This window comes from Citrus clementina, unplaced genomic scaffold, assembly GCF_000493195.1.
Source record: "Citrus clementina cultivar Clemenules unplaced genomic scaffold, Citrus_clementina_v1.0 scaffold_8, whole genome shotgun sequence".
NCBI classification, from domain to species: domain Eukaryota; kingdom Viridiplantae; phylum Streptophyta; class Magnoliopsida; order Sapindales; family Rutaceae; genus Citrus; species Citrus x clementina.
Window position 1 is genome coordinate 4,307,313 of NW_006262022.1, and position 22,883 is coordinate 4,330,195.

Below are 22,883 nucleotides of genomic sequence, written 5' to 3' on the forward strand. Positions count from 1 at the left end.
AATATTAATAATAAATTAAATTGAAATAGCAAATATATAACATATAAATCAACAATGCCTATAAAGATATAGTGTCCTTAAAAAAGATTCGTCACTTTCGCAATGGCGTTTAATTAGATTGGTGTATGTGTCCCAAAATACAATGGATCTAAATAGTGTTGACAACATAACGCCACTATTCTAGCGAACTTTCAACAAATATTTGAATTCTGTCACACTGAAGTCCAAAACTAGAAATTATTTGCTTAAGAGAGAAGAATAAGAATCACTTGGATTTTTGGTGTATTTTGCAAGTGAACACAAAAGCCAATATATATAGGTTTCAAAGGACAACTTTAGTTAGTTAAAATTCTATGTGGGATTTTTTTGCATTTCCCCAAACCAATAAGTGCTTTTTAAGATAAGTGCTTTTTAAGATTCAATTTCTGATTCACTCAAACACCAATTTGAGCATATATGATTTGTTGAAAACTTCACAGAGAAGATTTCGAATTATCCATGTAACTATATTTGTTTAATATTTATTTTCTCAAAATTGGTCTCAGAGTAGCTACCTTGTGCTATTTTTTCTAACAAATATAAGTCCAACTCTGCCCATTAACCCATCAGATTAATGAGACCTTGCCATTAAGCCATCAAAATGGTGAGGAGACCAGCTCTTCCCATTAACTTATCAAAATAATGAAGTTAGAGTTTTTCCTCAGAAATTTCATGAACTGATATCAAGTGTTTTCAAAGAATCTAGATTTCTCAAAAGAAGTTAGTAACTCACCCAAAAATCCATTACAAAAAAGGTATAGATCATTGAGCTTGGTAAGTTTAACTTCCAAGTGAACATGGAATTTTTCCTTAAAAAGAGGAGAATCTTATATCCAAGTAGGATAATGATCCAATAATTTATATTTAAGGAATTTTACTTGAAAACTTGGTAAATGAAAGTCCCAATCTCCAAGCAAAATCCCTTTCTGAAATTCTGGCAAGTATACAGAGTGATCTACATTGAACATAAGATCAAGACATTGAAGGTTGAGCAATTGAAAAATCTCTTCAGGAAATTCACCTTGCAAAGAACATTCACTGAGAGATAAGTAAATCAAAGAAGATAAATTTGCCATTGCTGGAGTAACTGCAGAAGAAATATCGATATCGATAAGGTAAAGTGCACTCATGTTGGTCAACTTCTTAGCTAGATTTTGTTAGACCTGGCTTTTGGACCTCCATCTTGGAGAGCTCTAGCAACTCTGTTGGTACTTGACCTAAAAAGAAAGACAGAGAGAGATCCAGAGATGTTAGCTTCGAAAGTTTCAGGATTTGAGATGGAATTTTACATAGAAGGAATGTAAAATTGATAGAACCATAGAGGCAACTACTAGTGAGTTTAGCATGATCACATGACCAGTGTCCTAATGATCACATTCGATGCCATCCCATGACCAACAGTCAGTAACATTTCCTTCCTCCTGGCACCAGGATTCAACCTTGGTATAAGCTTAAGGATAAGCAGAAACAAAGTTATCAATCACAAGGCTTTGTTTGAATTGCAATAAGGCAGAACGCTCATCATTACGGCACTGTCGGTGCAAATGAGCACGATAATAACTAATAAGATAAAACAATGAGAGCAAAACAATTGCATGCATGCAATTGAAGTGAGATGAGAATAACCCCCATAATGCTTTTAACACAATAGGATATGAAAGCTTTCAGGAATTTTCTTTATAGGCCATGCATGGAACTGAGATGAGGTTTATATCGGCAGTTCCAAGTGCATCTATTTTCTCCAAGTCAATCTAGTTTCTTTTTCCACTAATGTGAGCAGGTATAAATTCAATATATTTTGTTTCCACTCAAGAAATTTTGCCAACTAAATTATTGGCACCTATATATATTTGGGGTGGGTAAAAGGCTGAGCCGAAGCGAAAGTGTTTTAGATAAAAAAAAAAAAATTTTATTTTTAGTAGTAAAATATAAATTTACGAATGCTTTATGATCAGTTATGTTGCAGTATAAGCTAGTTCTTAAAAAAAAAAAAAATTTACAGTGTAATTGAATACGTGTCAGTTTTGATAATTTTTAAGAACAATAATATCGAATATGAATCTTCATGCAATTAAATGTGTTGTATCATAATCATAAAAAGCGGAATATTTAACCCAACAAGATTCAAACATTTGATACGTTATTGTTATTGGAGGATACAAATGTTGCTAATCCCAAAAAAAGCCCCTAAACTTATTTCTCTCTTTTTAACGTTTAACGAACTTTGGATCTCGCGGGAAAATCCCTCCAACGTGGCGACCTACAATTGGCTACTCTACGTGTTTGATTAAAGTCCGATTCTAATTTTGAGTTCTTGTGAGATTTGACGAAAGAACTCATCATGTTAAGTATGTCTTAGGATTTAATATAGATAAGGAATCCTAGTCCTTGAATGCTGCGGCCGGCAAGCAAAAGCAACGTGTTTCATCATCATTGGCTCGACTACTATAGCAAAGAACAAAGGACACAAACACTATAAATAGCTCGCCCCTTCAAGCTCGTTTCGCTCCACTTGAAAACAGAGAAAGCAGAGGAAACGCTTCATAAAAGCAGCCAAAAAACAAATCCAGAGAGAAAGCACGCGCAAAAGCAAGCAAAACAATGAAGATCAAGAACAAAGCATTAGCTATCTTTTTTCTCTTTGCTTTGCGTAAGAACTTTCCTCTTTCTGTTCTGCTAGAAGAAACCTTTATCATCGTATTTGGTTTTGTTTATGCTCTGTTCTTTTGGCCGAATTTTACTCTTTTTTTTTTTTTTTTTTTTTCAGATTTCTCGTCAGGTTTAGCTGCAGCGGATGATACTACAACGAAGCTAAAGACGGTGATTGGCATTGATCTAGGGACTACGTATTCTTGTGTGGGTGTATACAGAAACGATCATGTAGAGATTATAGCGAACGACCAAGGCAACAGAATCACCCCGTCATGGGTTGCATTCACTGATACTGAACGTCTGATTGGGGAAGCCGCCAAAAATCAAGCGGCCCTCAACCCAGAGCGTACGATCTTTGATGTTAAGCGCCTCATCGGGGGAAAGTAAGCAGTCACACTCCCTGTTTTAGTTTACGATAGTTTATTGTTGGTGTGTGTTTGGAGGCGATTTTGTGCTTGTCTGGTAATAGAGTTAAAGCTGTTTTTAAGTAATTCTCTAAAAAAGCACTTTTAAACTCGCTTGTTTGCTTTTGATGCTGTAGGTTTGATGATCCTGAGGTGCAAAGAGATATAAAGTTCTTGCCTTATAAGGTTGTGAACAAAGGTGGCAAGCCTTATATTCAAGTGAAAGTGAAAGGAGAGACCAAGGTCTTTAGCCCTGAGGAGATCAGTGCTATGGTGCTTCAAAAGATGAAGGAAACAGCTGAGGCATTCTTGGGGAAGAAAATTAAAGACGCTGTCGTTACCGTTCCAGGTACATATACATATTACCGTTCTTGTTCTGTACTGTTTGCATATCTTGTATTGTAGTCTAATGGGTGTTTTTTTTGATTGTTGATTTAGCTTATTTCAATGACGCGCAAAGGCAGGCAACGAAGGATGCAGGGGTCATAGCCGGGCTCAATGTTGCTCGGATAATCAATGAGCCCACAGCCGCGGCTATTGCCTATGGTCTCGACAAGAAAGAGGGAGAGAAGAACATTTTGGTCTATGATCTTGGTGGTGGTACATTTGACGTTAGTATCTTGAATATTGACGATGGTGTGTTTGAGGTTCGTGCCACTCGCGGAGACACTCACTTGGGAGGAGAGGACTTCGATCACCGAGTCATGGACCATTTCATTAAGTTGATAAAGAAAAAGTACAGCAGAGATATAAGCAAGGACAACAAGGCTCTTGGGAAGCTTCGAAGGGAATGTGAGAGGGCCAAGAGAGCTCTGAGCAGCCAGCACCAAGTGAGAGTGGAGATAGAGTCACTCGTTGACGGTGTTGATTTCTCGGAGCCATTGACAAGAGCAAGATTTGAAGAGTTGAACGTGGACTTGTTTAAGAAGACAATGGGTCCTGTGAAGAAGGCATTGGAAGATGCTCGATTGAAGAAAACTGACATTGACGAGATTGTACTTGTCGGAGGAAGTACTCGTATCCCCAAGATTCAGCAATTGTTGAAGGACTTGTTTGATGGGAAGGAGCCTAACAAGGGAGTCAATCCAGATGAAGCTGTTGCATATGGCGCAACAGTTCAAGGTGGGATTCTTAGCGGCGAAGGGGGTAAAGGTAAAACATCCACTATTCTTTTTTTAATCTTTTCTTTTATCAGGATGCAATTGAATAATTAGAATAGCAAAGTATAAAAAGCTTTTTGTTTGTTACAGACCTGCTTTTGCTCGATGCGACCTCCTTGAGTCTTGGTATTGAAACTGTGGGTGGTGTCATGACCACGCTGATTCCCCGGAACACTGGTATCCCCACTAAGAAATCTCAGGTTTTTTCCACTTACCAAGACCAGCAAAGCACAGTGACTATTAAGGTATAACAAGTGATGAGCATGATTACATACGTGGCTAAACTGATGCTGCACATTCATTCTTTCTACTTTTGGACTAACATAAAAATTAAAATTCAGGTGTACGAAGGTGAAAGAAGCTTGACAAAGGGTTGTCACGAGCTTGGACGATTCGATCTATCTGGCATTCCACCTGCTCCAAGGTAAATTACATTTCAATATATGCATTCGATTGGTTGAAGATTGATCTGGATACTTAACATGTTCTAAATGTTGTTACAGGGGAGTTCCTCAAATTCAGGTCACATTTGATGTTGATGCCAATGGTATCCTACATGTGACAGCTGAAGACAAGGCAGCGAAGAACAAGCAATCCATCACCATAACCAATGATAAGGGCCGTTTCAGCGAGGAAGAGATTCAAAGGATGGTGAAGGAGGCTGAGGAATACGCGGAGGAGGATAAGAATGCGAGGGAGAGGATTGATTCCAGGAACAAGTTGGAAAGTTACATCTACAACATGAGGAGCACCATCAACGAAAAAGATAATAATAAGCTTGCTGACAAGATCGATTCTGATGATAAGGAGAAGATCGAGAGCACACTGAAGGAAGCTCTTGAATGGTTGGATGACAATCAGAATGCCGAGAAGGATGATTTTGATGAGAAGCTGAAGGAGGTGGAAGCTGTATGCAATCCTGTGATCAAAGAGGTTTATGAGCTAATGAAATGATGCGTGCATGTTTTGGAATTCAAGGTCAGCCTTATAATTATTATTAATATTTATAAGCTTAGTAGCAATTTCTTTTGTTGCCTTTTTATTTTTTGTTTATTTTGCCATGTTGTCAACTAATTTCCCAGAGATACCATAAATGTTATTCTAATAGTTACCATCAATTTTTCTGAAATGACTTTTAATTGTTTAAATCTATTTGTGATTGTATTGATTTCTTATATTTACAAGCACATAACAATATTGAACCAAAATGTTATTAAGAATTCTGATGCCTTTACAAAAAAAAAGAAAAAAAAAGAAACAGAAGCAAGTTAAATAAGCAAAAGCAAAAGTAGACAGAGACTAGCTAATAAATTGCAGCAGCTAATGAATAATCTTCAAGCATTAAAGAAGTCGATAAGCATGGAAACTGAAGCTTCAGAGTGAGGCAACACAAGTGAATGAGATTTCATTGCTTGTATGAAAGCAGAGACTTTCCCAGCGTCAAGAAAGTTATTGCTGTGTTCTTTAGCTTCAACGGCCTGGCTGCTGCTGCTACTACTGCTGCTTGATTCAACAACATTAATAATATTGTGGTGGCTGGAGCCATTATCATTTCCCCAAATGGTTAGACCCTTTTCACGCAGCTTGGCTAACTCACTTGTCCATATATCCACAAGTGCAGACATTATTGTTGCTAATTAAATTTTGAAGAAGATATCTTGAGTTAATGTTTTTGATTGTAAGATGTTTTGAGATATCAAGATTTTGATGGCTGAATGGGGTTTATAAAGGCTATGATCAATTGTTGGTTTTGTTTCGATTTTCAACGGCGCACAAATTTTGTTGTATAGAGCGATCAAGTTCACACGTCTCTTTCCTGTGGGCATTAGCCTTTAAGATGAAGTAGTAATTTAAATATGGATCCCTCTAAGTTACATGCATGTACCTTACAACCCTCTCACATAAATAGTGAGTGAGATACTATTCATGTGAGAGGGTTGTAAGGTACATACATGTAACTTAGCATTAGCCTTTAAATATATCATTTTCGATGGGGACATGGGCATGCCTCAATACCGCAGCAAAGTTAGTGGTATGTGTCAATTTTAAAATTGTATAATAATTTCAAGATAATCAAAGTGGCTAAAACCAATGTCAATCACTCTCTTAAATCCTATGTGGGTTACAAAATTCACTCCATTTTCTTTTAATATAATTGTTAGCGAAAATATTTCAAAAGGTTTCTTAGACTATTACATGATGGGCACCCAAAATCAATTTCAAGTTTTGCCTATAGAGTGAAACTTTTGATATCTTTTGAAATCCTTATAAAACTCTTCTATTAAAACCTTATTTAGTATTAAAGTGTTATATTTTTTAAACTATAATTATTGTAAAAAAATTATAACTTAAAAATAAAAGTTAATATTGTATCGTAAATATGATTCACAAATAGTGAATCAAATCAACTTTATTTTTAAGCTACAATAGTAAGTGCTGTAATTTTTAAGCTATTGCCCCCTAATCTCTAAACCAAATAAGGCCTAAGTGTGTTCCATTAACGTTACATAAGTAACCCACTCATAAATATACCCATTTTTATTCTGCAAATATCCTTCATTCTTATGTCAACAGGTGAAAATGATTCTGATTCTCTCTCCATCCATGTAATATTTTTAGAAATAGTCGTCAATCAATCCTCACTTACACTATATTTGAACCAATCGAAATTGTGAGGCCCTCCTTTCCTTGCATTATCTGATTTTTGGCATCTCATCTACCTAAGTCTTTTTTTTCTTTTTCTATCCTTTTCCTTTAATCAACGGAAATTTTAAAAAAAGAAAAACGGGACGTTCACTGTTTTGTAAAGCAATTTTCGAGGGTAAAAATATCAATATATCTAGAATTGGGACTTTAAAAGGATTATAGAGGGGTGGTAATAGCACCACTCTTACCTAAAATGAATTAGGCCCAATGGTTTCTCTCATCCAAGATCTTGTTTTATTATTATTAAAAAGGCCTGGAAACCTTACCCGTGACAACCCCGTCACAAAATTACCCTATTACAGGATTCTGCTAGCTACGTCCTGATTTGTTTTCTATCGATCATTCAGTGAACAAATAATTGAACACGTGTCCAATGTTGGTGCCCAAAGTTGAAATGAGGGCTAATGAATTTTCTTTTTATCAGTTTTTTTAATATTCTTTCATTGGGATAACTATATTTATTTATTGTTATTGCATTTGTGAACATTGCTTTATTTTTTTTTCTTATAAGTTATGTGCTCTATAATCCCATTCTATTTCATATGACACGTGTTAATTAAATTTTCTCCTTAGGCAGAGTTTAGATTTTGGTTTAGTTAATGTTTTCAATTAAAATCATTAATGATAAAAATCTTAAGATTCAATGCGAAAAAAATACTGCCTGTATATATATCTTCACATATTTGTGAACTCATAAAAATCTCTTTAACGTGATATTGCTTTTAATTCCATGCAAATCAAATTTTCTAGATTAAAGTTTATTCACATCAATGACAAAAAATTAACTCTATGATTTAATTTCCCCATTACCATGATGTTTATCTTTTCTATCGGATTATTATTACTTAACAAAGTCTTTAAAATGTCGATATACATTTTTCACCAGGGCAAAATTTGTTCACTAGTAAGTGGTAAAATTTAATTTGATTCATGATTTAGCTTCTTTTAGTTTGCTGATTAATTGTGCGATTTCAACGATGTTAATTTTTTTTTTTCTCCATTGAAACTCCATCGTAGGAATCAGATGAAGATTCTGTTTGAGATTGAGATACTGTAACTTTTAAGTTACAACTGTTAAGGAAAAAAAGCTGAAACTATGAAATAAAAATTAGTAGTATATAGTAAACATAAACTTTAAATAATAATTTTGAAAAAATTATTAAAGATATAATAGATTTTCTATCATACAAGTAAAAAATCATATTAAGTGAAAAATCATATTAACATATCTTCAAATCTAAAGCAGCTAATGTTTATCAAACACTTTAATGCTGTAACTTTTAAGCTACAATTGCCCAACCTTAATTTCAAACGGATCCGAAATCAATGATATCAAATTGGCTACACAGCTTTCTGCTCTTGATCTCAATGTGGACGGAAAAAAGCATGGAGAAGTTGCTAACTAATAACTTTTTTTTGCTAATTAATATTTTTTTTAGCTAATGAAAACATTAGCTAATTAATTAATCATTATATATATACATGCAGTCACAGATGAAATGAAGAACTTGCTAGAGCTATCATAGAAAGCCTCAAAATCATCTTCAAATTCAAAAGGCAGTGGATTATTGGAAAATTAAGATAAATTTTTTGATAAATTGAAGAATTTTTCACAATTAATTATTAACTAAAAGTTAATTTTACATGAAATTTTTGAATGTATGACTTCACATTAATTGATTATTCCACGTCTTGGTTCACGTCTAGAGAAGCTCAGGTACAATAGATTGTGATGTTTGCAATAAGGAGGTAAGTACATATATAACAAAGACTGGTGGGGTCTAAGTGTCATTTTCCTAAAATTAATTTGTTTCGGTTCAAATTTCAACAATACTAAAATATGGGCAAAATTATGTTGCAACAGTAGTATGGTACCACAGTTGCAACCAGCCATTGGATTTATAGTTGTACAATTGTATTAGCAAGATCCAATGGCTGAAAGCAACAATGATACTGTACCACTGTTGCAACATAGCTGGACCCCTAAAATATTATTACGTTTTCAAACAGTTATAGCCAAGCATGAATTATTGTGACCATGAGCTTTGGAATCTGCGTTTTTGCTACGACCATTTTAGTGATGGAAAATGCTGAGTCTCAAGAAGAACAAGAGAAAGACGAGAGAATGAAGCATGTGCTGAGAGAAGAGAGAGAGAGAAAAAGCTGACAGAAGAGAGAGAGAGGAGGCAAAACGGCAGCTTGGATTGTAGTTTCTCTCGTCTTTCTCTCGTTCTTCTTGATATTTAGCAGCACTCGATGGGACTCATGTCTGCTGCGGATGCATTTGAGTCTTAATAAGTTGACGACTTAAATTTGGGTGCATTTGATTGAAGATGTATGTATGTATGTATGTATATAAAAGACGCATATACACTTCAAAAATTTTTAAAAATAAAAAATGTTTCTATTTTTGACTTCGTATTAAAAGCAAAACATATACAATAAAATTTAAGATTTAAATCTTGTTCATACCAAAGTTAATTTTAATAAAAATAAAATTCTCTAAGTAGTGTAGCGATCGAATTTACAATATTTTTATCTAGGTGATGGTCGAACAATCAGGACTGGTTGTTATTCTACATCGATCAAATACACACAACCAATTGAACCTCTTCTAAATAATGTGCTGCGATGAAAAAGGCATGAAAATTGAGGAGCAAGTTCCCGTTTTCTCGGTTACAAGAATTAAGATGAGGAGACATGCAAGTCAAGGCTTGGGGTAACTATTTCAATATATATCAATGATTTTATTCATTTCTTTTTGCATTATTTTACGTGGAAAGAATTTAAAGTCATTATATTAATTCAATTATGCCAAAATAAAAATCTATTATTGAGGTGTAATACTTTTACAGGTTAACTAGATTTTTTTCTTTTTTGGTCTTTACCGCATATAAATGATTTATGATTAATGTTGCAGTCAATACTATTCTTTCTTTTCTTGTTTAGCATCCTTGTGGATTCTATTCCGAATTAAAGTATTTATTTAAAACTGAATTATATATGTATTGACCTCTTACTTTCATTAAAAGAGAAAAAAAATTGAATTAGTATTTCGATATTTGGAGCTAATACTTGCATATGTTTGTATATATTTTGCTCTAAATGAAGGAAATATTTTCGAAATTTACTTAAACCATTATCTACTACTTGTGGAAACAGCCTATTCATCCAAATGCCATTGTATTTGGACTAACTCATGTACTTCCATATGGTAGTGTCGATCTCCGAAGCGCAAGTAACTTTATCAATTTATTTTTTCTTTAATTTCTTGAAAATGGTATACATATGTAGATGTCATCTTATTCAAATGCTTGTAAACGAACTTGAATTGAAACCATAAAAAAAAAAAAAAAACAATGTTACTTGATAACAATCAAATGATGCTTTGGATTAACTTTTCTTGCATTTAATAATGCTCCCTCATTTTGTCGAGGTAACTTTTTTTTTGAAAAAATGTTACGTGGGTTTAGCAAAGAATTAAATAAAAGGATGATATAAAAAAATGAGACAGAGAATTTACGTGATTTAGCACTTGGTTTATGTCCATGAGTACTATAAAAAGAGTAATTTTTCACTATTGAATTAAAATTATAACAAAGTATTTTTTTTTTTGGTCTAACTACTTGCTCGTGCCCCCTTATGCATCAAGTGTTCTTTATTTATAATACAATTCCAATTTCCTGAGTTCTCCACGATTCCTTGTTTTGATCGGCTTTTATTACTTAATTTAGAGTATCGTCCAATATCAGTATTATCTCCATCTAAACTTGAGCTTTATCTAATATTAATACTTATTTTCAGCACTTTCTCCCTTTTTAATTGGGTTTAGGTTTCAGGAGCTTGTAGATTCTTTTACTAGTCTTAGATAATGCTTCCAACTACCTAATCCTAATTGTTGGATTCAGTAGCTAGGCATTTTTTTAATTATACTCACCTCCCATAGTTGATCTCTCATGCTATCATGTACCCGAGCTTAATTGACTTTTTAAGCTTCCTATTGAGCTTGCATGCTCCCATTCTCACATGCTCTTATGCTCATGTGCTCGCATGCTCACATGCTCTCATACTCTCGTACTCTCATGAAGCTCAGTTTAATTGACTTATTAAGCTTCCTATTGAGCTTGCATCTCTCATGGTCTCATGCTTTCATGCTCTAATGCTAGCATGCTTATATGCTCTCATGCTTTCATGTAGTTGAGCTTAATTGACTTATTAAGTTTTCTATTGAGCTCTCCTGCTCCCATGCTCACTTGCTCTCATAGTCTCATGCTCACATTATTTGACTGGTTACATTTCTTCTTAGAACAATATTAAAATATAATTTTTATTTTATTTTAATTGAATCCGTATTTTAAAAGATGTGGACAATTCTTATTATAAGATAACCGCTAGATTAATATTAGCACCGCAATCCTAACGTCACCGGAATAATTTCACATGCGTTAAAATGTGGGAAAGTAAGAGAAATCTTTAAAATCCTGCGGTTTTAAAGTGTTAATTTCATAATGTTTTAAAACCGTGCGATTTTAAAATTTTCTCGTACTTTCTCGCATTTTAAATTCTGGACTAGGAAACTACTATATATATATGTGAGTGTGTGTATGCATATATATACATAAAATTCTTCACTAGGGGAAGACACACACACACACACACACAAGCTCTTCACTAAGGGGAAGACAAGTTATTTTGGAGGAAAAGGATTATCAAGTAACTGGACGCAAAGCGCGACAACAATGGCTCTATATGGTTTGCCCATGTAAATACTATATCCGTCTTAACTTTACTAATTTAACCTTAACTAAGTTTTTTTGAAGTGTATATATAATTGTCATCGTACAGACAATTAATTAATTGAATGTTTGTAAAATGTACTCGATATTTCATTATTTTAATTTTTGAGAATCAAACTTACAGGTACATGACCGGCGGGGTTTTGGCTCATGAAATGATGCATGCATGGTTTGGAATTCAAGGTCAGACTTAATAATATTATTATTAACTTCATAGCAACTAGGGGTTCAGCTAATATGACATAGAAAGCATATAGGATAGAATATAGGAATTCTAGATTTTGTGTCAATTTTCTATTTTATTAGGATTTATCTTATTTTAATAAGCTTATTTGAGTCATATTTGTAATTCTAGTCTAATTAGAATTTTAGATTATTTCTTTCATTTGAGAAGTATTGGGATGAAGTTAGCAATAAAAATATATAGGCTTGTTATTAATAGTTTATTGTAACATTTTTAAGCTTTTCATCAAGAAATATTTTAGATTATTCTCCTTGAGTTTATCTTTTTCGTTAATTCAACGTTTTCTCTCTTTGAGAGCTATTATTTCTTGAGTTTCAAAAACGTATAATAGAACGATATCCAATGTCGGTTTCAGACAAGTGGCATCAGGGCCTTTCTCTATGTCAAGCTGCGCTTTCATGATCATCAACTACATACACAAATCCTTCCTCTGTCATCCATTAAATCCACCGATTCCACCAATTCCTATATGCTTCCTACATCATAATGAAATGATGCATGCATGGTTTGGAATTTAAGGTCAGCCTTAATAATATTATTATTAGCTTCATAGCAACTAGGGGTTTATCTAACGAAATGATGCATTCATGGTTTGGAATAATCCAAGGTCAGCCTTAATAATATTATTATTCGCTTCATAGCATCTAGGGTTTAAGCTAATGAAAAAATGATGCATGCATGTTTTGGAATTCAAGATTAGCCTTAAAAATATTATTATTAGCTTCATAGCAACTAGGGTTTAAGCTAATGAAAGATGCGTGCATGGTTTGGAATTCAAAGTTAGCCTTAAAAATATTATTAGTTTCATAGCAACTAGGGGTTTATCTAACAAAATGATGCATTCATGGTTTGGAATAAGTGAAGGTCAGCCTTAATAATATTATTATTAGCTTCATAGCAACTAGGGTTTATGCTAATGAAAAAATGATGCATGCATGGTTTGGAATTCAAGGTTAGCCTTAAAAATATTATTATTAGCTTCGTAGGGTTTAAGCTAATGAAATGATGCATGCATGGTTTGGAAGTCAAGGTCAGCCTTATAATTATTATTAACATTTATTAGCTTAGTAACCATTAAATTCGATTCCTCTCTATCATTACTTGCCCCGACTCTTTCTCTCTCAATCTGTGAATCTCTCATCATGTCGACGACTCTGCAATTCTGCCGTCTATGCACGCGTACTGACACAGCTTCGCGCCATAATAATCGCGCCAGAGTGCTGGCTCTCCGGCGCCGGCAGCCTGTGAACGTCAGAAGCTCCGGTCAAGAATTGCCGAGCTCGGCGGTGGCTGTTGGTGCCCAATTTGACGCGAAACAATTTCGTCATAACCTGATGAGAAGTGATAAGTATAATCGGAGAGGATTTGGCCACAAAGAAGAGACTACGGAGCTCATGAATCAACAGTACGCAAGTAAGATTTTCATTTTTTTCTGTTTAAATCAATTTTTTTACTGGATTTTCTTTTGTTTATTCAGTAGGACATGAAATTGTTGTTACTTAAATTTCTTTATTTTAGCTAATTATTCAGCTTAGTTTTAAATGGATAGATTCAGGAATAAAAATAAAAATAAAAAATCAAAGAAATTTGTGTGATTTTTACTTCCTCTGCTTGCTATTCAATGACCTTTTTTTTTTGGTTTTTACCATTTCATTTAAGAAAGCTGGATCAATCAATGATTTATCTTTTGTTGGACTCATCATCAGTTTGTGAATAACAAATGTTTAGAGAGATTTGGTGAAATCAAGTGTTTCTATTTGGCGTTGGTGTTATTGTGGTGATGATTATTTTATTGATTTCATTGAAAATTCTTTCAGGTGATATTATAAAGAAATTGAAGGAGAATGGATACGAGTATACGTGGGGAAATGCTACGGTGAAGCTGGCCGAAGCATATGGCTTTTGCTGGGGAGTTGAGCGTGCTGTGCAGATTGCTTATGAAGCAAGAAAACAGTTTCCCGATGAGAAGATCTGGATCACCAGTGAAATCCTTCACAGTCCACCCATCAATAAGGTCTTTAAAAAACAAAACCAATACTTCTTTTATAATATTTTTAATTTAAATATTTTTGCGCCCTGCTGTTTGTTAAGTTGATCATTTACTCATTTTCATGGTTATGGATTGTAAAGAGTAGATCTGTATTGATGAAACTGTTACGCTCTTTGTTTCAATCATGATTTGATTCTTTCATTACTATATCCTACTAAAATGATTACTGAGGCTCTTAAGTCATACATGGCAGCGGTTGGAGGAGATGGAAGTTAAAAATATACCTGTTGAGGAAGGAAAGAAGCAATTTGATGTGGTAAATAAGGGTGATGTTGTGGTTTTGCCTGCATTTGGGGCTGCAGTCGAAGAAATGGTGACTCTGAATGACAAGAATGTACAGATCGTTGATACAACTTGCCCTTGGGTGTCGAAGGTACCTTTAGCTGAGACAGATCAGCTGTTATTATAATTATTCATTTGCCTGATTATATCTTCAATCCCTCTTCATGTTACATATTGTATATAAGTTTAAAATTTTTGTTAAGGTCTGGACTACTGTTGAGAAGCACAAGAAGGGAGACTATACTTCAATTATTCACGGTAAATATTCTCATGAGGAAACTGTAGCAACTGCATCTTTTGCAGGAAAGTATATCATAGTCAAGGATATGAAAGAGGTAGGTTCGGAAGGTGGATTATATTATATTTTCTGGAGAATCTGTAGAGCACTATTAGGAGATATTCATTAGAATGTTTTTTTCTTTTCAATTGTTATTATTTAATCCAGGCTGAGTACGTGTGTGATTACATTCTTGGGGGTGAACTTAATGGATCTAGCTCAACAAAAGAAGCATTCCTTGAGGTATGAGTTTTGTCGCTTACTTGACCGTGAATGTTGACAATTTTTGACGAGTTTTGCAGATATTGATATAGTTATTTGCTTGCCTACAGAAATTCAAGAAATCTGTTTCAAAAGGGTTTGATCCAGACATTGACCTGGTAAAAGTTGGCATTGCAAACCAAACTACAATGATCAAGGGTGAAACAGAAGAGATTGGTTAGTTGCACTAATGCTGATGTCAACCCATCTGTTTCCAAGAAAGTATTGGCTTCTGATATTTGAGCAATTTTTCATTGTTACAGGAAAATTAGTGGAGAAGACCATGATGCGTAAATTTGGAGTTGAAAATGTCAATGAACACTTCATAAGCTTCAACACAATTTGTCATGCTGCACAAGTAATTTCTTCTCCGTCATGGTTTTTCCCTTTCAGATTTTTATAATTTTGTGTCATAGATCTTCCTGTCCACTGCATGTCTTTTAACGCACTTAATAAAACCCAGAATGTTCAACTTCGATATGCTAAACCTAACAACGTAGTTGACAGTTTGTTTTCAATGACCGAACTGCTCCGCCAGCAATACTCAGCCGCTAGTTAATCTGCAAGTTGTGTACCATTCTGTTGTGTTCAGTAAAATTTAAGCTAATGATTTTGGTCTCAATTTTTGCAGGAGCGACAAGATGCAGTGTATAAGTTGGTTGAGGAAAAGATCGATCTTATTTTGGTTGTTGGTGGGTGGAACTCGAGCAATACATCAAGCCTTCAAGTGATTGCAGAAGACCGTGGAATTCCCTCATACTGGATCGACAGTGAGAAGAGGATAGGTCCCGGAAACAAAATGGCATATAAATTGATGGTACGTATTGAATTTTACTTGCATCAACAGAGTAATTTTTAAGTTTCAAAATTTCGTTATTAATTATCTGTGTTTGTTATCCCGTATGTAGCATGGCGAGCTGGTGGAGAAAGAAAATTGGCTGCCGAAAGGACAGATCACAATCGGGGTGACAGCCGGTGCCTCCACCCCAGATAAGGTAATTTCTTACGCAGGAAATTTCTAAATAGATTCTTGCTTACCTTGACCTTATTTTCTCATTCTTGTATTCCTAATTTACCATGCCACAGCTAATTACATCATTTTCGTAAGCTGACTGTAAATTTTAAAGCTGTTTAACTTAAAGATTGTTATAATTTTCCTCCCTGTGTCTTATCCAGGCTATTGAAGGTGTCCTTAAAAAGGTATTCGAGATCAAGCGTGAAGAAGCCTTGCAATTACCGTAAACTGAGGTCCAAACATACATATTATCAATAAATTTCAACGTGATTGGATAACTAGATATTTTAAAATAAACACAGCCTCTGCTGGGTCTTTTCTTAGTGTCCGAAATTTACAGTTTTTGCGTAATATGAAGTTAGTGATTGCAATTTCTAACCAGCACGATATGATAAAAACCCGTGTGATTATCCTTCAAGCCTTTGCATGCAAGCATGCATACGTGACTTCATGCATGATATTGTCCTTTGTTTGCACACGTGACTTCATGCAGATATTTTGGATTCCTCTTGATGGCACGTTGCGAAGCCCATGCATATTTTGGATTCCCCTTGATGATCAAGTGAAATGTTCACTAAATATCTCAACTCAAAGTATTAATTACCATAACATTACAGCTGATGCAAGTGAGAGTTTCACAAAACTGGCCAATGACTTGAAAGCCCTCAAAGAAAAGCCAGTCCATGCATGTGGGAAAACATCCAGAAGTTACATAAACTACTAGTCCTACGACCGTAAGCCATAAAGAAATATCCCCAGCAATTAATGGCTGCACCAACAATGCCGTAATTGAGCTTTGCCACCAGAATCCAATTTAAAAACACGTGAACTATTAATGCTGCCATCGAAATCACAGTCGTGACCCAAACTCTGCTTTGCAATTGTAGAAATTTCTGTATTGAAGGGTTTATAGCATGAGCAAACAGTTGCGGAACTATCCATTTAGATTAACTTCTGAAATTTCCTTTTCTTGGCTTAGTAGCTTTAAAGATGGTGTTGCAAAGATATAAAAAGGCATTAGATACAAAGCTGTGGCGCAAATTCAACTTCATCCAGATGACCAACAAAGGCAGCGGTTACAAAGGTGATTGAGAATTCAGATCCTGAGGCTAAAATCACAGGGCCAGCAATTTCCCATATCTTCTTTGATTCATTCCAGCTTCTTTCTCTGAAGTTTTTGTGACTCCCCAAGTCATCATCTTGTTCCCTTGTCTTTGCCTCTATCTCAAATGTCTGGCGCTTCTCCGCCATTAATGCTGCTGTCTCTTCCTCATTTTCTTCCATCAAACACCTCTCACCCTTGCTCTCGGCCTGTACTCTTTCTTTTAATGAGTGTGAGGATTTGTTTGTGTTAAAAAAGCTCATCATGCTTGCTGTACAATAAGTAAAGCAGAAGATAAAGCAGAGGATTACAGCAAGAATAGCATACGGTTGAAAGTTGATGATCTGGACGTCCAGCTGGCACCTGGTGGTTACGTAGTTACAAGCACACGTGAAGACTAGCTTAATTTGTTATAATTAGCAATTGTTAATTAGTAATTAGTTACATAATGAGCTGTTACTTCAGCTGAGTATATAAATAGCAATGTATTCTCATTCTGTAAAAAAATTCAGATTGGTTGAATAATGATTCCAGAACTTTCTCAATCCATTCTTTCATTCTCTTAGCCTTTCTCTCAATTTTCTCACTTGCCAAACACTCAATAAACAATTTTAACTGTTTGCAGCTACTATTTGTGAAAGAGTTTACCAACAAGCGCATAGATCAGCTGAAACGAGGTTGTTCTAACTTAATCACAGTTCTCGGTTTGAGGCTTGGAAATAAAGCTGCGTTAAATACTTGTTGGGAGAATTTTACCGCCCTAATAGTTCTACCCGACTCGAATCTGAATTAATTGGAATTCAAATACCAGATGGTTTAATATACTGAATATATATATATATATATATATATATATGAAGAGTTTAGTGAACACACGTACATTGCATCTGTAACCTCCTCATTTGTATTTTTTTTTTCCCAATGATTTTAAATTTTATTCACTCATTTGTATATTTTTTTTCCCAATGATGTTAAATTTTATTCACATATGTTTAAGTTATTTTCCCCTAATTAGCCACAAATTACAACTACTGCAATTTCGCGAGCGAACCTACGTTAATATAATGAAAGTGAGGGACCACCAACAAAGTGTTGGCTCCACTGGCAATGGAGTCCCCTTAAGTGGCTTGACTGGGTTTGCTCCCCAGTTCGAGTCGCAGGGAAGTCGCCTTTGTTGGGAGAACCTGTGCCTCCCAGTTCGAGCGAGGACTTCTAGTCTGGGTTGTGGTACGGGCTTAAAGGTGTCTCCCACAGTTGGGGCCCTCCCCAGGATACCTCATGACTAATATAAAAAAAAAAATGAAAGTGAGGGACCCACAACAATTATAGATGGGCGCGAAAAATAGACTCATTTTCTAAGCAGAATCTCATCAAAATCTTCCTTCTTTTTCTTCAACTACATCGGAAATCGACTTAATATTGTTACAACTATTTTTTGATTGGCTGTCCACGGATTCTATTATCAGGAAGTGTGGCCTGTTGAATGATTTACAAGTAATTTTATTTGATTGACTATTCCAGTTTGAATCATATGAAAATTGATTTAAATTTTTTTCCACCTCTTTACTTTTAAAAAAATAAAATTGTTATTAAGTAAAAAAGTATTTGGAGTAAAATGTATAATTTTCAAAATTATTAGGTCAAATCATAAATTTTATAAGTTAAGATTGCATTTTGGTCTATTAAACAAGTTAAAATAATAAGTAAAAAATAAAATTATTTGAAAACCATTCAATTAAGTTCTTCAGAACTATATACTTTGATTAACAAAACTAATATAATTTTAAATCTATATTTTAAATGTTGGACGTTTTAAGACTATAGAGATAAGTATATATTATTATTAAATAATAGTGTTAAGAATGAAATTGTTACTCAAGTTGATGATTAGGGAATAATTGTGTTAAGAATGAAGCAAAAAGACAGATGTAATCATAAAGAATGGTATAGTATTCTATTAATCTTTCAGTCTTGAATTTCAAAGTATAATGTATAGTCAGTACAATATTTGATGAATAATAAAACTGGAAATAAAGAGTACAAAACATATAATCTCAAACACTAGGAATTTGAATCCAGAACAAGCATTTTTATGCTTACAAGTATAATTTCAACTCCCGCGTCATACTATTGATTCTGCTGATGAATTGAGTTGCGTTGGCATTGCTTCTTGCTTGTTTGTCAAGGTGGACAAAATCTTGGTTTGATGTCAATATCTGAACTAAGAGCTTATCCATTATGTTGGACAAATATGGCCTTGGAAAACTAGCCACTGATGCCATCAGATTGCTTGGACCGAGATGATTCGACTAGTTCTGGAACCCGATCAAGCAAACGATTCATATCGTCCGGAAATTCAGCCTTGGCTCGGTTAGTCTTTCCTCCGATAATCACTGAAGTTCCATCTTGTAAGGCCCATATCTTTAGATTGACAAGAGATGACAACAAATGAACATTAAATATCACGTAATGCATCAGAATCACGGTGCAAATAACATTTGATAGTAACATCATTAGAAGTTATCATTTTAAAGCCTTGTGTTCTATAGAGTGCAAATGCCAGAAAATTGACATGTTAGTCATACATTAGAACTGTTGTGAAGTTGGTCATTTGATTACCCATGGTTATTGTTATTTCAGAATTATATCATATTGTCTCAAATCTATACTACTGGATGCACCGATAAGAACGAAATTGGTGAATTGTATAGCACAAGGCATCGTAGTATAGACAATAAAAACGGCTTGTGCTCTTGTGCTATAAAACCAATAATGAATTATACTTCCAAAAATTGCAACTTCACCTGTGTATGAGATAAGAAACTGATGCAAGTTGTGAGCATTAGGGCACCAAAACCAGCACACCCGATCGGCACTCCAGGGTCAGTCTGTAAGTAATTAACATGCATTAATTGTAATGTACTTAATTTATAAAATAGATACCGATTACAAATTGATCTGTATGCATTAAATCAAAGTTACCTTCAGGTCAAGACCAGTACTCCCGATAGCATCAACAATAACAATTTTTGTGCCATCAATGTCAATTGGAAGCTTAGAGTTAGGTCGTCTGACTCCTGCAAATTTCCCTTCTTGATCATATATGACTATTGATTGCAGATCACGAGCAAGCATTGATCTAAAATTTAACAAGATGGAAGAACAAACTAAGCGCTTACTGAACTTCAAAATTTTAGAGGAAAGAAAAGTACTGAATCCTTGCCTAAAAGGTAGGTGTGAAAGAAATACATACATTCTCTTGACATTAGAAGAATTAACATCTCCAAGAGGTAAGAAAGTCCCAAACAGCTTTTGTTACAACTTTACTAAAATTATTATATCATACTGATGTCATAGCAATAAAAATAGTAGTATAGTGTAAAATATAAAGTTCTGTTATGATATAGATCTAAAGTGTTATATCCCATACAATTTACGCTCATTTATTATTTTATGCTTTTTAAAAAAGTAAAATAATAATAATAAATTTGATAATTAACATAAGATAAAGCACTTGACTTAAAAATTTAAATAGATAATATATCTTGATTTGATACAACACTAGAGAATTGTAATACACAAAACATATTGGGACATAAACTTTTTTTTAAAAGGTAGTGGATATTGTGGAATGGAAAATTCTTAGTGTAGAGAAAGATGAGAGAAATAAAGAAGAAAAGGGAAGAGTGATAGTGGGTGGGTAGAGAGAGAGAAGGCAAATTCTCTCATCTTTCTCTACACCTAGCACTACTCTTGTGGAATTACTCCACCATAGAACACTGATAATGACCGTCAAATTATAGCAATAAGTGCATGTATAATATTTATCTTTATAATTGTATGATCATCATCAATACTTCACAATAGAGTAATTCCAACATAATTTGACCCTTTTTTTAAATTACACAAGTATTAAAAGATTATGCATTTTTATTGATGTAACCTCCATATCAGAATAGCTATACTTTGGCCACCGTTAATAGTCATTAAGTATAAAAGGACTCCTATGCCTTTTTCAAATTAAGCCTTTAAAGTAGCTTTCATTATTTTTGACCCCTTTTAGTTATTATTTACAACAAAATAATCCTTATATCAAATATTCTTGCTTTACTATTATTAAGCTGATTGGTAACAACCTAATATACGTAAGTGATCATAAATGACACTAGAAATTTTTGAAATTACCTTATTATCCAGAATAAAAAATCTTGTCACTAGCAACATTTACTGTTAATGCAAAAAATATCAATATATCACTGTACTTTAGAAAGTGACAATATTTTTTTTTGTTTTAAAAAAAAACCACCACTTTGCACCCGAACAGCTTCAAAAGTTTTGAAACGTAGGAAAAATAGAAAACAACTGTTAATTAAACTTTAAAATAGTTGCAGTGCCAATAATGTCGCTTTTCTAACACGGATTATATTTTAATAACTATTGTCTGAATAAATTATAATAACAAAAGCAACGAAACAAATCTTGTTTAAATCCTGAAAACAATAAAATTAAATTTCAGGCAACAACTGGTGTAATAATATGATATTGATAATCATGCGTCTCCACATTCACATCAATGCACAAAAATTTAGTTAAAAAAAATGAGAACATTTTAATTAGTCCCTATTGCTTTCGAGTTAACATCAATTGATCTGTTGAAAAGCAAATATATGTTGCTTTAGAATGAATTATAGGAAACAATTGGCTGAGAGATGAACCCTAACCAGTTTTTGCCTACCTTGGATACTTGCATGCATGTATTTAAAATCTGCCATTGTACTACAAGATGATTCTTCAGGCAATAACTGGTGTAATAATATGGTACTTAAACTTTTGTTATCTAAATTTGTATGATGATTGATTTACCACAATGCAAAATGCAGATACTGTGTGAGCAAACTGTTCAAGATTTAAAACCTAACTCACTGGTTTTTATAATTTAAACCATTAAATTTTAATTGACACCATTAAAAAATTTTTTCATTTAGCTTATTCATGAAAATCCCATTTTATTTCATATGACACTTGTTAATTAAAATGTCTCCCTAGGTAGAGTTTAGATTTTGGTTTAGTTAATATTTTCAATTAAAACCATTAATGATAAAAATCTTATGATTCAATGAGAAAAAAAATACTGCCTGTATATGTATATCTTCACATATTTGTGAGCTTACAAAAATCTCTTTAACGTGATATTGCTTTTTATTTCCATGCACATGCAATCTTGCTATCATGCAAATCAAATTTTCTAGATTAAAGTTTATTCACATCAGTGACAAAAAATTAACCCTATGGTTTAATTTCCCCATTACCATGATGTTTATCTGTGCCATTATTATTGATTTTTGCCCTTTCTATCAGATTATTATTACTTAACAAATTCTTTAAAATTCGAATGAACATTTTTCTCCAGGGCAAAATTTGTTCACTAGCAAATGGTAAAATTTGATCTAATTCATGGTTTAGCTTGCTTTATTGCTGATTAATTATGTGATTTCAGTTGTCTCAATTTTTTTTTCCTCCATTGAAACTCGATTGTAGGAACCAGATGAAATCAATGATTTTGAATTGGCCACACAGCTTTATCTTCTTGATCTCAATGTAAAGGGAAAAGGGCATGGTGAAGTTGCTAACTGATCACTATTCTTTTTGGCAAATGAAAACATCAGCTAATTAATTAATTAATCATTATATATCTATGCAGTTGCAGATGAAGATGAAGAACTTGCTAGAGCTATTAAAGAAAGCCTCAAATCTTCTTCAAATTCAAAGCCTCAAATCTTCTTCAAATTCAAAACACAGAGTGAGTTATCGGAAAATCAAGTTAAAATTGAAGATTTTTTCACAACTAATTATTAACTAAAAGTTAATTTTACTTGAGATTTTTTAATATATGAC

The 22,883-nt window shown here is 33.7% G+C and overlaps 2 protein-coding genes across 4 annotated transcripts; both read left to right on the top strand.

Moving 5' to 3' along the window:
- The first annotated feature begins 2,611 nt into the window (after nt 1–2,611).
- LOC18035508 (luminal-binding protein 5) lies at nt 2,612–5,209 on the top strand. The gene is made up of 7 exons (XM_024179688.1): nt 2,612–2,689; nt 2,807–3,074; nt 3,233–3,444; nt 3,534–4,247; nt 4,346–4,500; nt 4,597–4,679; nt 4,759–5,209. The coding sequence occupies exons 1-7, from the start codon at nt 2,641–2,643 to the stop codon at nt 5,207–5,209; spliced, it is 1,932 nt and encodes a 643-aa protein (XP_024035456.1). The 5' UTR covers nt 2,612–2,640.
- Nucleotides 5,210–11,601: 6,392 nt separating this feature from the next.
- Nucleotides 11,602–17,370, top strand: LOC18033729 (4-hydroxy-3-methylbut-2-enyl diphosphate reductase, chloroplastic). Of its 3 annotated transcripts, XM_024178719.1 has the most exons (13): nt 11,602–11,723; nt 11,882–11,940; nt 13,193–13,414; nt 13,819–14,015; nt 14,245–14,424; nt 14,537–14,668; nt 14,779–14,853; nt 14,943–15,048; nt 15,135–15,229; nt 15,503–15,688; nt 15,780–15,866; nt 16,048–16,119; nt 16,380–17,370. In XM_024178719.1, exons 1-12 carry the CDS (start codon nt 11,701–11,703, stop codon nt 16,111–16,113), a joined length of 1,428 nt encoding a protein of 475 aa, XP_024034487.1. In that variant the 5' UTR covers nt 11,602–11,700; the 3' UTR covers nt 16,114–16,119; nt 16,380–17,370. The 3 variants fall into 3 exon arrangements, with proteins under 3 accessions (XP_024034487.1, XP_024034489.1, XP_006423187.1); XM_024178721.1 differs by lacking the exons at nt 11,602–11,723; nt 11,882–11,940 and adding an exon at nt 12,898–12,953; XM_006423124.2 differs by lacking the exons at nt 11,602–11,723; nt 11,882–11,940 and having other exon boundaries at nt 12,969–13,414.
- Nucleotides 17,371–22,883: the final 5,513 nt, after the last annotated feature.

Coding starts and splice junctions, on each gene's coding strand:
- LOC18033729 (XM_024178719.1), top strand. CDS start 11,701: ATGGCTCTATATGGTTTGCCCAT. Junction 11,724..11,881: donor GCTCTATATGGTTTGCCCAT/GTAAATACTATA, acceptor TCAAACTTACAG/GTACATGACCGGCGGGGTTT. Junction 11,941..13,192: donor TGCATGGTTTGGAATTCAAG/GTCAGACTTAAT, acceptor GTACTGACACAG/CTTCGCGCCATAATAATCGC.
- LOC18035508 (XM_024179688.1), top strand. CDS start 2,641: ATGAAGATCAAGAACAAAGCATTAGCTATCTTTTTTCTCTTTGCTTTG. Junction 4,501..4,596: donor AAAGCACAGTGACTATTAAG/GTATAACAAGTG, acceptor ATTAAAATTCAG/GTGTACGAAGGTGAAAGAAG. Junction 4,680..4,758: donor GGCATTCCACCTGCTCCAAG/GTAAATTACATT, acceptor ATGTTGTTACAG/GGGAGTTCCTCAAATTCAGG.